Genomic DNA, 19,082 nt, shown 5'->3' with positions numbered 1-19,082 from the left:
AATGGTTTTTAATTTGTTAAGCACTTGGAGTTGCATTCATTGTATGATTAAGTGCTGTATAAATAAAGTTTGATTTGATTTGATTTGATTTGAGAGCTTCGAACAAGCACATTTTTGCTACATCAGGTAGTCAGTCATTTGAGATTCTTCTTTCTAAAATTGTTCCTGATTAGAGTCATTTCCACTGTCCAGCCACTGTAAGATCAGAATATGATAATCGTTTGCCGTAAATGTATATAATGTAATGGCAACCTACTCAGTGGTTTAAAAACACCTTGGATTAAATTCGGTTTTTGGATTTCCTCGCTGTAATCCATCATTGTAGTCAACTTTGAGCTGCTTTTTGTATCGTTTTTCATCAACAGGTAAATGAAGATCCCTTCTTTGCTGCCTGAATAATAAACTGTCCAAAATCTGGCACTCTCAAAGCCCTGTTCATCTCCGAGCATATTTTATTTATTTCAGAATCCCACAAATGCGCTGAAACAGATCCAGATTCTCCTGTTTGAGTTTAACCGGATGACAGACTCTCCCTGGCTAATCCTTTCAGCATTTAGGAGCCAGATTTCATCGTTTGTCTGTGTGGCCATCAGAATCTGACACAGACACGTGAAAGTCGATGCCTTCATAAAAACACTGTTATGTAACTAAGGGATGCTTGTGGCTGGATCTCATGCAGAGTCTGCATCGACTACGGTTACAACAACTCAATAACAGTGTGCTGGTTTTGATGAAAACAGGCATAACACCAGTGAGTCTGCACGTGTCATTCCCCTTTTTTAGCTCCCGAGTCATCTGTTAGCGCCAGAGCATAATCACATCTCTGCATAATTCTGTTGATACAGCATACACAAATCAATGATCTGTTAACGCGACACACTTGAGTTGACATACTGTGCATCATCGTGTTTGGACATTTTGAGCCAAAGCACATGCAGTCCTATAGAAGGATATGCAGTAAATTCAACCACTGAGAGAAAAACTGCTGAAAGGGCAACTTTTCACTCAAATGACAAAATAAAAACATGAAGATGGAGCACACAGAAGCTCCCAAGATGTATCAAAACAACTTCAGAAGATGCAAGTTGCTAGAGAGCATACACAGGTCGTCAGAAGCATGTCTGCAGCAAACCACAGACTTGTTGAACTTTTCTGTCCCACAGTGAAGGTATATGAATGTAGAAATACACAAATAATCTCACTTCACATTAGTTTCACTGTGGCATCCCTAATGCATGAATAAAGAAGTATTGTAGTGAAAAGCCTGCTCTTCTTAACCTTTGACCTGCGGATGCCTTTCTGAGTATAAAAAATCATCTTAACGTATGAGTGAGCAACACTTAACTGGCTGTAGAGGGAAATCTGTGCTGCTTACACAAAAGGAAAATCAGCACAGAAATAAAAGAGCAGACATGGTGGGGGTGAGGGGGCAAGATGACATTAGATCATGAAGGATTTGAAGATGTGAAACTTCCAAAACAGAAAGATCTGAAAATATTTTCTAAGACTTTCAAAAGTCAGAGCAGCATGTTTAAGGTTATGGTTTCCACCCAGACCCGTTCAGGTGTGACACACATGGAGGCTGCATTCATCTTAAATAGTAAATGCGGTGGGCGGTGCATATTTTAAGATTTTCTTCTAACATGACTTTGCTGTGGTTATGTCATCTGTGATATATTTATTCATTTTTCCCTTTGGCAATATGTTAGCATTACTAGCACTTGCTAGCATGAAGCTAAGACTATGCAAATATGCACAATTCTAATCAGGGTATCCGCAGGTCCTTAAAAAGTCTTAAAAAGACTTAAATTTGCTTTTCCAAATTTAAGGCCTTAAAAATCCTTAAAAATGACAAATAATCCTTAAATACCGTTTCCAAAGGTCTTAAATTACCAAAGACCCAATAAACAAGATTATTTTATTTCGATAAAATTTTTGTGAATTTTTAGTGTTCAGCAGTTTTTGTGTATGATGTTGGCGTAAGTGGAACCGTACACATTCAGTTGGTTGTGAAAGGGTTATTTTTAGATGAGCATGTTAGCTGGTTAAGCTAGTGGGAGCTTGCGCCATGGGGAAGTGCAAGTTTAATCATAACTGGTTGATCCCAAGTTCGCGACATGGTTGGCACCGGTTCCAGCCAGGCAATAGCTGGAAATTATAGTTTCAATTAAATTTTTAAAAATGGCTTAAATTTGGTCAAAGTGCCTAAAAAAGGTCTTAAAAAGTCTTAAATTTTGCTCCCTTAAACCTGCAGATACCCTGTCTAATGCTTCTAATGCATCAGTTAATTGCACACTAATGTCTAAAGCTAGTTGCAGACAAGGCAGCAACAAACTAACTCTGAGGCAGAGACAAAATCCAAGAACACTTAAGAATACAGGGGACGTAAACACAGGCCCATGCTAACAACAGTAAGACAAACAAGTGGCCAGAGCAAAACCAAGGGCTTAAATAAGCTGGGAGAGTGATTTTGGAGATGAGGAGCAGCTGGCTGATTAAATGATGAAGTGCAGGTGTGCATGGTGCAGAAACGTTGGGGGAGCTGAAGGGACACAAACTGGGACACGGGGACTTAAACCCGAAAAAGAGTCAAAAACATAAAACAACCTAATACGAAACATGACCAAATTTAACTGAACCTGAAACCTTGACAGTTGTAACCTCAACTGGTGATAAATTGCCAATGCAGGAGGGATATTATTTAATATCCATTGCAAATTTGCACAAACTGATGAAACTCTGTTCAAAAATGTTATTCACCCTGAGAGTTTATTTTAGAGTTATTTTATGCTAAGGGAAATAATTTAGCAACATTTTTCAGTAACTTAAAATATAGGAAATATATGAGATTCGCTCAAATTTGACATTAATCATGATAAAACTGTGATCTGGATACCAATTGAGATACATGTCTTATATCACTCCCTTCTTTTGAAAAGTGCAATAAATATTTGTGGTTCTTATTTAGGACAGCAACGTTTTTGAGCTTGTTTAGATAACCTTTGCCTTCTTTTACCAAATTCATTTTGATTTATAGCTTCGCTCAATAACTCATGACAACCACTCTAAAGTCCTTCTAGTACAGATACGTGAACAGTAAAGAAAATCCCTAATCCCGTTTTATAAACTCTATAAATATTTTAGTAACATATTGACTGTGCTGCCAAACCTTATAACTGAGTAAACCCTAATAGCAATGAGTGCTCTCAAGACCACAGACGTCTCTTTTTCTAAACCAAAAAGTCATTAATGAGACCTGTCCGCATTTCTTCAGTAAACTCTGAGGTTTACCATCATAATCTATCTAAAAGCAAAACTTTTTCTCTCAACAACAAGCTGTTGGGATACAGAAGAGGCTTCTGTGTGGTATTTCACTCCACATGTTATCAAGAGACAGCACTTGATCACACGCTTGAGCTAAGCACACTGGGGATGAGTGTAATGAATTAGAGCTGCCAGATGTTGGAACTTTGGGATATTTAATCAATCCAGAAGCTCAGCTCTTTTTCCCGACCCAAAGCACTGTTATTAAGTAGCCTCAGACCACCACCAAGACAAAACAGCCAAGTACGGTCTGCTCCGGCACGTCGCTGCACATTCTTACCATAATTCCACTCTCAACATCAACATTACAGGGCTTCACAGCTCTACGTCAACATCAGCAGCAGGCTAACGGACTATATTGGCACTGGAGAAAAAGGTGAGCATGAAAGTGTCAACAGTGAAACTATACATTTTTTCATATACTTACTCAAATAATTTCTGAAGGAATTAAACACATTTTCTTCATAAAAATATGAAAAAAATGGAGTTTTGGTTACATGTAGCAATCGTACAGATGTGAAAGTTCATCATTTTGTGTTGAGATAACATTTAGCATTAATCAGTTCTGATTTGTAGAAAACAGAAAACTCGTATCTAAAGAGCATGCGGGCGTTAGTTTTAACATTTAAGAGCGGCATCATCTGCATAAAACGACTTTAAAGGTAGAGCTGAAGCCCAGCAGAGAGGGATGTTGAGGGACTTTGAGCTCAAATTGAAATTTAGTTCACTTTCCTCTCCAGGTGATTACATTGGGTTTAGCTTTCATTTACCTTCGACTAAAGTATTATCATGAAGCAATGTTTATGTTTATGTGTTTAGCAGACGCTTTTGTCCAAAGCGACTTACAAGTGATAATCGGCATGTTGCCCTTGAGGCTAACAACAACAACATTGACATCAGTCATGGAGAGTAGGGAACAAGGAGTGGACAGTAGAGAGTGGGGATGGGCGCAGGGAGGGTGCTAGTTAAGAAGGTGCTCTCTGAAGAGCAGGGTCTTCAGGAGTTTCTTGAAAATTGAAAAGGAAGCCCCTGTTCTGATAGTGCTTGGAAGTTCATTCCACATTTTTGGAACGATACATGAGAAGAGTCTGGACTGTCCTGAGCGTGGTGTAGGCACTGCTAGCCGACGATCCTGTGATGACCGGAGCGGCCGGGCCGAGACGTAAGCCTTTGCAAGAGGATTCAGGTAGATGGGAGCCGTACCATCTCGGACTTTGTATGCTAGTGTTAGCAATTTGAATTTGATGCGTGCTGCTAGCCGTAGCCAGTGGAGCTCAATGAACAGAGGGGTGACGTGTGCTCTTTTTGGCTGACTGAAGACCAGACGTGCCGCTGTGTTCTGGACCATTTGAAGAGGTCTCACAGTACAGGCTGGAAGACCAGTTAGAAGGGCATTGCAGTAATTGAGGCAGAAGATGACAGTAGATTGCACCAGGAGCTGGGTGGCATGTTGTGTTAGGTATGGTCTGATCTTTCGTATGTTATACAGCGCAAAGCGGCATGAACGAGCAACAGAGGCAACATGATCTTTAAAGGTCAGGTGTTCATCAATCACAACACCCAGATTTCGAACTGCCTTTGAAGGAGCCACAGATAGGAAGCCATTTTGGATTGAGAAATCGTGCTGCATGGATGGTTTTGCTGGGATGACAAGTAGTTCAGTTTTAGAGAGGTTGAGTTGGAGATGGTGAGATTTCATCCATTTTGATATGTCAGAGAGACAGTTTGATATTTGTGCAGAGACAGTGTGGTCGTCCGGTGGAAATGACATATAGAGCTGGGTGTCATCTGCATAGCAGTGGTAGGAGAAGCCATGTGATCGAATGATCTCACCCAGTGAGGTGGTCTATATGACAAAGAGAAGAGGTCCTAGTACAGAGCCCTGGTGGACTCCTGTGGCAAGATGGTGCACGGTAGAGGATTGTCCAAGCCAAGATACGCTGAATGATCGTCCTGTGAGGTACGATTCAAACCAGCCGTGTGCTTTCTCTGTGATGCCCATGCTAGAGAGTGCGGACAAAAGGAAGCCATGGTTGACAGAGTCAAATGCAGCCGATAAGTCGAGCAGGATAAGCACTGAGGATTTGCCTGTCGCTCTAGCTTCTTTTAAGGATTCAGTCACTGCTAACAGAGCAGTTTCAGTGGAGTGGCCCTGTTTGAACCCAGATTGGTAAGGGTCAAGCAGACAGTTTTGTGAGAGGTATTCTGTGATCTACTTGAATGCCACCCTTTCAACGATTTTGGAGAGAAAAGGGAGGAGAGAGATAGGTCGGTAGTTCTCCACATGATTTGGAGGAAGAGATGGGTTTTTTTTAGCAGCGGCTTAACCTGAGTATGCTTGAGAGAGGTGGGAAGTGTCCCGGATGTCAGTGATGCGTTGATCACATGTGTGACTGCTACGGTAGGAGCAATAGCTTGGAGCAGCTTAGTCGGAATGGGGTAGAGTGGGCATGTAGTAAGGTGGCTGCACGTGAGAAGCTTGGACACAGTTCTCAGTGAGAGGGGAAAAAGAGGAAAATGAAGCAGTAGGGCCTGAGATGGTTGGGCTAGAAGGAGTTTGTGGTAGCGAATGTTCAGGAGTGGCCAGTTGAGTAAACTGTTTGCTTATAGCTGCCACTTTGTCAGTGAAAAATGGGGCAAAGGTGTCAGCTGATAGATTGTTGGTAGGAGGTGGAGATTGGGGGTTGAGCAGAGTTTTGAATGTCGAAAATAGTTTCTGAGAGTCAGTAGAGCTGAGATGTTTAAATAGGTTCACATGTTTAAATAGATTCACATGTTTTTAGCTGCTTCACAATTAGTTATACTCCAAATTTCAAAAATTGATTAAAACAAACTTTACACAGGGTTAGGGTTTGTTGCAATACCATCAAGGCTGCATCAGACAAGTTTGATAGTTTAGCACAAGTCACAAGGTCAGCTCTGATGATCGCTTACAAACAGGAAATCTCCAAGCAGGTTTAAGCAGCTCCTAATCATCAGTGACATCTGCAGCCATCACTCCTGCGGTGACTAAGGCTGTGATCATTTTGGTAAGTCTCGGTGTAACATTAGGTTTAGCAAGGCTGTAACTTTGAAGGACCCATCTTCTACATCGTCTAGCTCATTTTCTCACTTTCAAGTCATCTGCCTCTCCCCCCAGAAGAAAATACTCAAGGTACATAAGTCGTGTTGTTCATTTAGGTTTGTTAATGAAGGCCACTGCAGGTCATCCTGAAAGTCAGCTCAGTCAGCAGGTAGTGATGTCTTTCTACCAAGGTGCAGAAATGTACTTCATTATCTTGAAGGCTCAACACTTGAGGGATCTTAAGAGCCGAGCGACAGCAGGGGTACACTTCCTAATTGGAGCACTGGGGCATGCTACTCAGTACAAGGAGTCTGCAGGGGTCGATTTAGTCCACCTGAAAAACTCATTCCAGGGCTTCCATGCCTTTGGGGGTTGCTATATTGTTTAAACCCGAACTGTCAACAGAATAACACTGGACTTCCTGCCAGCAACCAACCGAGAGGAAAACCTTTCAACTACTCAGAGTGATATTATTCAATGTGGCTCACTGTTCAAAAGGCTTTTACAGAGAAGCTCATTTAGATCATCAGCAGCTGGTCATGAAGACACAAATGTGATCACAGCTGTTCAACTACCAAAAATGTATATATTTTTTTTATTCTGATCATCCACAGATTGAGATGTTTTGTCTTGTGAGTCAGAAGGGCTCATTTACCCTGAGCACATGGCCTCTGGGATCTGTCAAGCCTGGCTGGTTAACACAAGCTGCACAGCATAGGTGTTTCCTCTCACAGTCTGGCATTTTTAACCAACCGGTGTTCAGGACAATGTCAGGCTCATTATGCCTATCGAATGTCCTGAATGAGCCAGGCGGTTGCTCTGTCTCATCTAACTTTGGATATGGGTGTGTTCTCACACTGGGTTCCAAGAATCAGTGAGGCCTTTCTTTGTTGAAACTTCTGCTGACAAAGTAATGCACTTGTTGAACCTCAAATCACAGTCACATTTCAATTTACTGCAGAGCTCTGGCTATGTTGAGGTAAATAGCTCTTTTTGTTGTTTTCCATTTACAAAACCATCCATTTTCAGTTCTCGAGAGCTGAACATTTGACAATAGTTTACAGTGATAACAGTTTCCAGAGCGAGTCGCCTCGCTACAAGTCTTACCCCACCTTAACTTCCTGTTTGACAAATGCACCTAAAGGAGGCTTTACCTGGTGGACCGAGAGAGCAGCGCTAAATAACTTCTCAACACAGCAGAACTCCTTCAGGCTTGTCTTATTTGTGGAGATAAAACATCAGCGGTGCAGAACAATGGAGTCAATGGTAGAGCCTCAATGCTGTTAGCCAGTCAGAGTTGAGATGTCCAAACATCATGTCGTCTTCTGCTCACCTCTGCTCTGGCTCACTTTTAGTCCCCGAAAAAGGAGTGCCAGAGCGTTTCTCCCCACAGACATCAACTGATAAGCCATTCATTTGTACTAGAGACCACTGCAAATGTATTGAAAAAAATAATTAACTTGGTTTTGAAAACCATTTAAGGCTGACTTAAGATGACCAAAGAAAACATTTAGGTCAGAAAAATGTAAACAAGCATAATCTGACCAGGTGTAATGTGATTTTTCAACATTTCTTTACTAACAAAGACCTCATGCAACTTGATCTCGTAGTTAAGAGTGAAAGAGAGTGATCATATGAGACTGATTGACTCAACAGCGGTTTCTAATGTTTATTGAGAGCAAAGAGTTCCAGTTAAAAGGCCAGTGAAGAGCTCACAGTGTGCCCAGGAAAGAAAGCTCCTCACCAGCCTTACGATGTGACTAACTCATGACTAAAGCAGATGTCTCAAGTCTCTGAGCCCAAAGTATTCAGAGAATCTGTTCAGCTTTTGCCATAAGAGGATTCTGATGTTCATGATCCCATGACATGCCAAACACAGACAGACAAGTGTCCCCGCTGTCCAGAAGGGTGAATGTGACATAAGCAGATGAATCTATCTTTATAGGATTTACTTGTTAATGTTTGTCACATATAAGATTTTGCAATAATACAAGAAAAAGTGTCATCACAAGATGCAAGTAGCAATAAAAGGTTTTCATTAAATGATTCTGCCACTAGATGTTATTTAGCAGGGTTATATAGTCAGTCACTTTGGTTTAATATAATATTCAGATTTTTTTAAAAAGTACTTTTAGTGCTGTGCAATTAAAATTGAGTTGAGTAGAATGGCACAACAATGAGCCTCAGGCCCTGTCCACACGTAGCCGGGGATCTGCCAAAACGTAGATATTTTTCTACGTTTTGGCCTGACATCCACACAAAAACGGAGTTTTTTTCACACAAAAACGGATCTTTTTAAAAACTCCGGCCAAAGTTAAGATCTGCGTTTTCTCCATTTTGGGTGTCTGCGTGTGGATGGACAAAACCGGAGTTTTAAGGTCCGCAACGTCACTTTCCGCGACAAAAAAATGCTGACATCACCTGTGCGACCTGTGTTTACACTAGCTGACAGCATGGATGCCCTCAGAGCTGCGCTCGCTTTATCAATTGTCCAAGCGCTTTTGCTCGTTTGTTTTTGCAAGCGGAATTACTGCTCCATGCGGAAGACCACAGACGAAGGACGAGGTTAAGAACGGGGGAAGTACTGCCGCCTATAGGTCTGGCATGTCCTTAACAACGTATTTATCCGGGTACGTGTGGACAGTTTTCTTTTTAAACGAGGTGGTGTGAATGCAAGTTTTTGGAGGGGCAGATATTCGTTTAAAAAAAAACCCGGCTACGTGTGGACTAGGCCTTAGGATATAATCGAGATATCTCTGTGCATTCAAAATGCCAATAAATAAAATGACCCTGTGTTCGTTGTCCATATGCCTGCCCGTACCATAACTCCACGACCACCACGCACCACTCAGTCTACAATGCTGACATCAACAAACCGTGCACACACTGCATACCATCTGCCCAGAACAGAGAAAACTGGGATTTATCTGATTTCCTGCAGTCAGCATGCCAATTGCACGCTCTGTCAAAAAGGTACAAAACAAGGTTAAGAATTCAGATGGAGAATTGCCTAAATAGTCTTCAGGGTTTGTAGAAATTGGGAATCGGGATTGTTGTACATCATTCAATCTACCACTCAAAGATTTTTATGATTTCTTTAGATTAATTTGTAGGTAAAGTAAAAAAAAAATGTCTCTAGTGGTAAAATAGCATTGATAGGTCAAAATAAATTTCCTTTTTAAAGTAAATGCCAAAGTTTATGACTTAGCATTGCTAAACCTCAGCTAATCTCAGTTGTAATTTGGGTTAGATGTAAAATACTTAATGTTTGAGTTTAAATCAGCCAGACACAAGCCAGCTGATGCACGCTTGTGGTTTAAAATGCCTCATAAAGCAATCAGCGTGACTTCACTCTTGTTGATCTGGAAACCAAGTGAGGGGTTGATTTGTTACAGGGAATGCACAAAGTAAATCGAAACCGCACACCAACATAACGTAGCATACCTCATGGGTGAAAAACAGGTTGATGAAGTTTTTGTTACTATTCGCTGCAAGCAGCCAGGAGAGATAACACAAACATGACTTGGAGTGTTTATTCTGCCATACAAAAGTATGTTTGACCACCCATTAAACGGACCAAGGCAGGAGTTTGGGCTGAGGGAAGCAAATCATCTCATGACTAAGAGCTCGTTTTGTGTGGGTACTGGCCGCCAGAGGAGCTTGTTTAAACAGACCCAGACTGAAAAACTTAATGAGCACGCTGACAGCAGTCATACGAGATGTCTAGTGAGGCTGGTTTGTTGCGGCTTGGACTTCTTCTGCTGCAGAGAGAAAGGATGGGATGTTGCGGTCACCATCTCTTTAAGTAAGCTTGCATAAAAAAGGAGGCACACGGTGTTCACTTTTAAACCTGACGTCAATAATTCTTTCCTCCCACCCAATTTCAACCAACAGGATATAAGATATGCAGTCCCGCGGCAGCCTGCTGTGTTTTTACTACCACCTCAAATGTACTTCTGTTCGCTCTAATGTCATCTCAATTAAATATCAGAACACGGACAGAGAGCAGCTCCCAGTAGAGCCGACTCTAAGGCAGGTAGCGGTGAGTTTGGACCGCAGTTTGGGTATAATTGTGCTTTGAAAGAAATTTTGCTGATCTGATTGATTCCCCAAAACGTCCATGAGCTAATAACACGTGCTCAATGCGACCAGTACTGGGAATGCATACAGACCAGACGCAATTGTGTGGTTAGAAAAAGAAATGTATTATTCCTGTTCGTTTTTTTAAACAAACACATAAAACGGAACATTTTTAAACTTGAATCATATTTTTGGGCGGTGGACACTTCCTTAATTTCTCACAGATTATAATTTAAAACAAATGGGTAGAAAATCTCCATAACATGTTCAACATTAAAGGTTTTGTCCTGTTCTTTGGGTAAATCCGCTCCATCCTCAGAGTTTATCCCTGCTGAAGAGACTGCGTGTGTGTTGGATGTCCTCAAGTCTTTGAGCTGCTTTTTGTGTTTGGCTTCATAACGTAGATCAGGCCAAAGTAAAGACCGGGATTCAGAAATCTGAAGCTCTGAACGTGCTTCATCTTCTGGAGATTTTGATTGTGTCAAAGTAAGAATAGAATCAGCCAGCCTGAAACAACTTGTGATCCTGAAAAATCAAGTGGCAGTTTTCTCAACAGTTGTGCTGAGTCACGGCACCCGGACTTTTCCGATGCGGACGCATAAATATCGTGTAACGTCCGTGACGTGTAGTACGCAGCCATTAGCCGCCATTATAATGGATAGGTGTGTTTCCACTGGCTGTTAAGTGCTACGCTTCCAGAGCGTGTGAAGCTCAACAGTTCAGATTGGGCCAGACAGGAAGTCAAACACAAAAGCAATGTAAAACATCCAGAAATTTTCAAAACAAAAGTCATGTGCACATTTCCAGTTGCTTTACTAGTAAAAAAAAAACAAAACAAAACAAAAAAACAACCTAATTACCTGTGAAACATCTGTAGCCGAGGTAAACAGAACAGAAAATAAACCACATAACTTCTTTGTATGCTGCTGTTTTTTCCTATTGTCTTATTAGTCACGCAGCGTGGAACACTTTTGCTGCCATTTTGCATCTGAAACGCTCGCGGTAGGAAGGAAGCTTGCAGGTTAAATGCATCTATTAAGTTACACATCGCTTATGCATCCAGTGGAAAGGCTGGAGTTAGAAACAAGGAATGGACAAAAGCATGAGTTTGCAAATAAGAATCAAGCTTCAAGCCTGCAAATCCATTCCTGTCCTGCACATTTCCTCTAATAAAAGAACAAGATTAAATACTTTTGGGGAGGAGTGCTGGCTGTCCTTCCTGCTGTGGGTAGAACAACCCCCCCTCAAAATAAAGTCACAAATGAAAACGGTTCCTTATGTTATGAAAACCTGTTTTGTTTTATCCAAAGGGGTCAGTGAGGTTTTGTCTCAGGCTCAGTCTGCAATAGGACCCCTGCATCTGTAAGAATGCCTTCATATGAGATGGTTTAATAATAAAATGCCTGTCTCCGCTCTTGGGCATCTGGGTTTGGTGCAGACAGCAACAGGTTGATTGTTTAGCTGCCTTTAAGGAACTGGGATTACATATGGGATGCATATGATGGATCTAGAATCTCAGTGCAACACTGAACAGCAGCTAAGCTAAGGCACACAAAAAAAACTCTGAAACTGGACCTTCCCCCGCAGACAGGAAGTGGGAAGAGGGCTAAATCACACGGTCCTCTCATACCCCCACCGTTTCTAAATTTAACTTTGTCCCAGCCTGGAACTGCTGTGAGGTAAGCTATAGGTTTGGCAATAAGGTGAAATATTCCTGTTTTGTTTGGTTTAGATCTCCCTGTCTTTGCTCTGTGGGTCCTCATAATCTGTCTCCTCTGTGGTATTCACACTATAACACAGTGAGCTTGTTTTTGCTCCGTTCTCTCCATATGAAAACACGTTCTTCACATCCAAACGTCAGGATTTCAGACCAACGCCATGCGTCTTTAAATATTTTGACACGGAGAAAACTCATTTGGATTCTCAGCACTGAGACAAGTTTGTTATACCTTTCATAAGATCATTAAACACCTACGTGTACAGCTCATCAGCTCTCTCTTTCTGCAGCTACACGGATGGGAAGCAGTTTTTGGTCATGGCTTTTAGAGTCTAGCCGTTTCCACGGCTGTGATGGATCTGGTTCTGTCACCAGCCCCTGCACAGTGATTCACTCCTTTGAGCTGCATGACTCAAGGCCCTTTTCCCTGCCCCCTTATGTCCTCCTCTTGCTCCCACTGTCCTCCGTGGACTTGGACTTGCCATTTGACCTGCGGCCAACTTGGAGCCCCACAAAGGTCAGCTGTCGGATTGCATCCTGCCTCGTGGACGCACAAGCTAAACTTTACACGCGTTAGTCGTGGAAATGATTTCATTCAAAGTTTTAAAAACCAATATGTCCTTTACCCTCTACGCGTTAATTCCACAAGAATAAAACCAAGCATTAATCCCTCAGGCACAACTCATTCGATTCTAGTGAGAATCAACATGTGCAGATTGTTTCCTTTGGAAAGTAAAGAATCGACTCTTTCATGAAGTGGCAGTCAAAGAAATGCTGTAAAATTCCTTTAAATTCATCCAACAATTTTAAAAAAATGCACCAGTTGGCAGGTCCAGCTGAAGTATCGTAAGAACAAGAGCCCAAGAGGCTGGAATCCTTGTCGGCTGTTAAAGAGGACCAGATGACGGGACAAAGGTGTTTTCAGTCACGGGGTTTCCGATAGCCTCATCTTCTGGGAAGATGAGGCAAAAGGAGAAGGGCTGCAGATGTTAGTGCTTTGTTGCCACAGAAGTTGTATTTCCGATCGTCTTGTTTCACATGGAGTGCTAACTGATGATTATGCAAGACTGACTCCACATCTCATGTCCCCGGTGGTTGTTCTTTTTCACCAATTTCTCAGGATTTGCTGTTGCGTTATGATTTTAACGGGGTATGAAAAGATCTCCTTGACAAGGTTGGAAGTGGTTTCCCCAAAAAGATTTGAGGCTATCTTTCAGAGTTTCCAGTGACACACGTGTTGTCCCCCAGGAGCTGTGGAGAAGCTTTCATATTTCTCACCACGTGAACTTTTTCAGTTTGCATCCTTGAATGAAAGACTACAATAAAAGCACTGTAGCTGGATGAGAGGGAAAGTTGCTCTGGCCAGTTTTCAGAGGCACGGTGTCACGCTGAAGCCAAACGCTACAGAGCGGCTAACTCACAGGAAGGAAAGTCCAGTTTCTTTAAATCCCACACGAACCAGAAATTTCCCCCTGAACATTCTCAATTGCTCACAGCAGGCTCAGCGATGTGATGTAAACGACTAAAAATGGTGATTATCTATAACTGCTCTTGACAAAGATCTTAATTTAATCTATCTTGAGCAAGAAAGTACACGTTATCACAGATCATCTTGTGCTACTTAATGAAAAGCTGGGAGCAATCAGTCGATCACTTTTTTGGGCCAACCCTTGTTTGCTGCTTACCCTCAGCCACCTGGGTCACAAACACTCAAATTACTTTCTTTTTACTTTATTGCCTTTACCAATAAATAATTGAGCTAATTTACCTGTAAGGCTTTATCTGCAAAGTAGAATTGTGTTAAAGCAGCCATTGCAGATACCACAATGAGTTTAGCTGTAAAAGGTGGATTTTCTAAAAGCAGCTGGAACTTTTCTTAATCCGATTGCTCCGCCAACTGAGTTCAGAATATAATACCAATTAGTTACGTTTCCTATATAAGGAACCTAGCAGGTAGTATCGAGTCACTGACTAGTGTCAGAGTCTTTACAGCAATCCTCATACTAAGCAAACATGCAGCGACAGTGGAGAGGAAAACTCCCTTTTAACAGGAAGAAACCTCCAGAGGATCCTGCCTCAGTATAAGCAGCCATCCGCCACGACTCACTGGGGATGGAGAAGACAGAGCAGAGACATGCAGACGAACGTGCACGCACACTCACACTCATGCACATATGCAAATGCACGCACGCACATACACACACACACACACGCACACACGCACACACACACACACACACACACAGGCACAAACAAACAGGCACACATGCACAAACACAACATAGTAGAACGATTACTGTCATCATATTTGCAGAAGGCTGACCCAAAAAAAGAGTTGTTGCTAAAGTTAGAGGTAAATCCTGCAAATATTTCAGCTTTCAAACACTGGAATCACACAGAAATGTGTGATTTCCTCAGCTATTCCTCCTCAGTGATTTGCTTGGGATCAACAGATTTCAAACATTAAAGGCATTTTTAAAAAGTTGTCTTCTGGTGGAAAAGCATCTAGCCAGATAACAATAATAATAATAATAATAATAATAATGTAGCAAATAATGACTATGTTGATGTTCTTGTTTTCAAGAGCCAGAGCCTAGATCATTCCTTCCAATGTTTTCTGACAAGAGTTTCAGTTATAAACTAAAAGCCAAAACCTTCCCCACAGAAGCGGCTCCACCTGGAAAATAAAGCAGGTGAAATGATGGAGAAAACCCAACCATTCTCTGAGAATTTAAGATATTTTTTCCACACGGCCTTGTGTATAAACATCAAACGCAGCTGACTGACAGTGTGGGCATCAACAGGTCCAGCTCCCATCTCCACCTCCTCGAATGCCTGGTCAAAGGGGGCAGGATATTCCATAGTGACTCCTCAAAATAAGCAGCATTCTGCACGGCACCTCCCTTGACAGGAGGCCAGAGTGGAGGCTTCCTGTTCTGGAAGGCAGTGGAATGAGAAAACTAAACACCTTGGTTTAAATATTTAGTAGCAGAATCCACTCATCTGATATCAACAGTTCAGACAGAAACGGACACCTGTCTTTTTGTTTTTGGGATTGCCTTCTGCAGCAAAATAAAGAAACAAACTCCAACTTTTACATGATAAAATGACGGCGAGCTATTGCATCTCGTCAACGTCAGATTCTAAAGCAACACAGCTGCTTTTTGAACTCTTGCTGTTTCATCATTAAATCAATATTTTCTCCAAGGTATGTTATTCCTTCAGCATCTGCAGGTGATCAGAGGTCACATCATCCTCAGAGGACAAGCAGAAGCTCTCCAGGGTGGGCGTGTAAAGAGTGAGGTCCTCTAAGTGGACGATTATACCACTAAGATGTCTGGAGTGTCTGTGTTTGCATATGAAGCCGAGCAGAACCAGATTTTTGGTCGGCAAACACAGTTTTAATGAGAACTGCAGATGTGTGTTAGCCCAGCAGTGGTGAGATGGCACACTCTATCCTGCTTAAAGAAGTTTTCATTTCTAAACTTATTGTATCAATGTATCTGATGTGGTCTCTAGTATAGTTGTTTTACATCTTGGGGCGGGCATTTAACCTATGAGAGCCCACCCAATTGGCCAAATGGGTCAAGAGCTCTATTTGATTTGTTAAAAAAGCATCATGCTTCAGTTTGAATGACAGAATGCATTATGTGTAGCAAACATTTGAGCTGACCACTCATTGCAATGTTGAACTGTTCTTTGCGATGTGCACATTGTGCACGCTGATATCTCGATAACGATATATTATTATCATCAGAACCCCTTGCTTTCACCACATCACCCCGGTTCTCCAGCAGCTTCACTGGCTCCCAGTTAAATTCAGGTCCATCTTCAAAATTCTCCTCCATACCTTCAAAGCAATCCACAACCTCTCTCCTCCATATATCTCAGACCTTATAAGTATTCACACCCCGTCCCGTTCACTCAGATCTTCTTCTTCCATCCATCTTGCGGTTCCTTCTGCCCGTCTCGCTACCATGGGGAGCAGAGCTTTCAGCCGCTCTGCTCCTCGACTCTGGAACTCACTTCCCCCAGACATCAGGGACATCGACAGTTTTACCCTTTTCAAATCAAAACTCAAAGCACATATGTTTAAATCTGCCTACAACCTCTGATTTTATTGAACTGTTTCTCTCTTTGTTTTTTCTTGTTTGGGTTTTATTATTGTTTTATTGTATTTTATCACGTGTTTTCTGTAAAGTGACCTTGGGTGTCCTGAAAGGCGCTTTAAAATAAAATGTATTATTATTATTATTATTATTATATTTGCGATATATTGTGCAGCCCTGGTGTTAAACATGTTAACTGGGGTAGATGTGTAACATGTTTAAACCACACTTTTTCTCACAGACTAATGAACACAGTTGCGTTTAGTTGTTTCAACAGTTTGATCTTTTCTCCATAACAACCGCTTTTATTGTGAAAGAAAGCATTTCAGATATTTTTGCACAATTGAAGTTTCAAAGCCTACAATTAAAAAGCTCATAACTTAGATAAAAACGAATCCTAATCTTTTTCTTTCAAGTTTTGTATAAGTCAACAGTAAATGTAGCCTTAAAAGGACAGAGGGGAAGTGATGTCACTGTGTAGCAATTTGACTGAGGGTCTCCTGTGGAATCCTGGGCGATACTGGTGATGACGGAGACCAGCTGCTGACTCAGTGACTCATTTTTACCCCAGCAGGGAAGGGAGGAGGAAACGGGAGGGCAGCAGCTCCCGCCCAGAAGAACAGCAACAGGCAGCTCCAGCCAACGTAACACTTCAGTAAATAGTTAGTGCTGTCAGTTTGAGCCGTGCATTCCCTCTGGCAATGGAGCAAACCATGTTGCTACACAACCAGCTGGTTTCTAAACAAAATGTGATAAAGTTGGGAGACTGTTCCTCTTTTGATTGTAACAGAGGTCCGGAGTTTGAGTTTCTGTTTCATTCAAAATGATAAAATGTCACGGGAATGCAAGGTTTAGTGTTCTGGCTCAGGAATCAAAGCGTCCACACACGTGAGCTACAGGAACCCAACTGAACACACTATGAAAACATAAAGGATCGAAGGTCAGAGTAAAGTTTAAGAGCTGTGAAATTTAATGAAGTTCTTTAACTAAAAACAACAAAACAAGAAATTTTATATTCTTTAAGAAATTCTCCAACTTCAGCTTTTGAATTAAAAACAAAGATTTTTGCCCAAAACAAACCAAACACAAAGTTTTAATGATGTGTTAGAAACAAGATGTAAATAATAGAGGTGTATCTAAAGAAATAAGAGTTTTTTGTTAGCTGAACTCACTGTAGGGCTGTAGTCCAGACCAGCCGACAATTTCCATCTAAATCCTAGAGGGTCTCCTCGTTATTTCAATAAATCTTCTGTGGTACGAATAAGTCGTCCTCCATGTAAAACAAGCTCTCGCGCTCCTGTTTCAGGAAGTAGAAGTGGTGGGGGAAAATGGCAGGATTTAGAGTCTTATTATTGTTGATGAAATGCAGACATCTTGCCTCTGATTGGCTAACAACAACGTGACTCTTCTGCTGCCTCCATTCTCTCTTATTTCTTGGGTAAAAATGCAACATTGATGTTTTGTCTTTACAACTAACACAGGCCCGAAAGTGCTTTGCCATGTGGTGGAGTTGCCAATGCTAATAGTTAGCTTCTACTAATTGTGACGTGCTCTGCTCTCTCCTGGACGGGAAATCAACACAACCTTCCGGGGTTCACAAGCAAAGGCGGGTGAGTCCATGAATCTTAATTGGCAGTGTGACGTTGACCTGTGTGGCTTTTCTGTGAACATTTGTATTTTTAAAAGAACAAGTATCACGTTTTCTCAGTGAACGATCGTCTTTCATCATATCTGAGCCAATTTATAAGAGTTAAACCATTTGGAAACCGACTAAACCTATGGCTCAATTATTATAACCCAATGAAAACAGACAGAATTCTTATTCTTGTTACACTGACATAGTCTGAGTCAGAACAAAAGCTTAAACTCAGTCACATTTTGTTACCGCGTTGCAATTCTGTGCAGACATTTTCCAGTTTTAATTCCAGGAATGACTGCTGGAAGTTTTTCTACAATCAAAGAACCAAACATTTTTATGAGCTGATTGTGCTCTGTTTCCGTGGCGTTCCAGATGTTTGGCATGCCAATTCCAAAGTTTCACATCCTGTCTGCGACAAATCAAGGAGGGTGTCTGAGAACGCGTGAGAGGATGTCTTTGAAGGAGAATCTAAATTCTCGCCACAAACAGAACAAGACTTTGATTTCAGCTTTTTTGGTTTTGATTGAAGTCTCCCCACTACAAGAAGATCACTCCATCATCTCTCTTAATCATCACTAAATGGTTCAATTAAATGCCTCTGCGGTTCCGTATCACATCTTCCACTCGAGCGGCAATCAATCATCCTGCAACTTTAAAATCTCATCACAATCAACGTGAATGGATGAGAAAAAAAGCTTTTCAGAAGAACAAACTGCCTTGATGCTTTCAGAAAACTCAGAAGGTCAAAAAGAAGAAAAAAGATGTAATTTAACAACATTTTATAAAGCACTTACCATTTCTTCCTGCAAAAATATGGAGATGCAGTGCTCTTGCCCTTATATGGCAGCTCTTTGTAATGTGAAGCAGTCTCTGTAAAAGTGTCAGGAAAAGCAGGATTCGGTTGCATAACAAGCTTTGCAATCACAGAGTTTGTTTGCTAAAGCCTTAAATATTAAGCCCTGCAGGATTTGTCCATGGAAGTGGCCGGAATGTCTGGTATGACTGGCGGTACCACCAACATGCAAAACCTGAACAATCTGCTGATTGTTAATCCAGAAAGGAACAAACAGACTGTTGTTGTTGTTGTTTGATGTGAATTACTCAGGTTGTGTTCCTAATTTAAACAAGGAGAAACACACACACACACAC

General features: G+C 41.5%; 1 protein-coding gene across 1 annotated transcript in view; it reads right to left on the bottom strand.

Moving 5' to 3' along the window:
* The window catches only part of LOC107392443 (KATNB1-like protein 1), a 42,528-nt gene extending 23,715 nt beyond the window's left edge, over positions 1-18,813 (bottom strand). Inside the window, exons 1-2 of the mRNA XM_070546636.1 lie at positions 18,728-18,813; positions 17,467-17,591 (exon numbers count right to left, since the gene is read on the bottom strand). Of these exons, the coding sequence (XP_070402737.1) occupies positions 17,467-17,503 (37 nt within the window). The 5' untranslated portion in view covers positions 17,504-17,591; positions 18,728-18,813. The remainder of the gene's footprint in view (positions 1-17,466; positions 17,592-18,727) is intronic.
* Between the last annotated feature and the right edge of the window lie 269 nt (positions 18,814-19,082).

Source organism: Nothobranchius furzeri, chromosome 18 (assembly GCF_043380555.1).
Source record: "Nothobranchius furzeri strain GRZ-AD chromosome 18, NfurGRZ-RIMD1, whole genome shotgun sequence".
In the NCBI taxonomy this organism is placed as follows: domain Eukaryota; kingdom Metazoa; phylum Chordata; class Actinopteri; order Cyprinodontiformes; family Nothobranchiidae; genus Nothobranchius; species Nothobranchius furzeri.
Note: the sequence above shows the minus strand (reverse complement) of the source record. Positions and strands in the feature narration are given on the sequence as shown.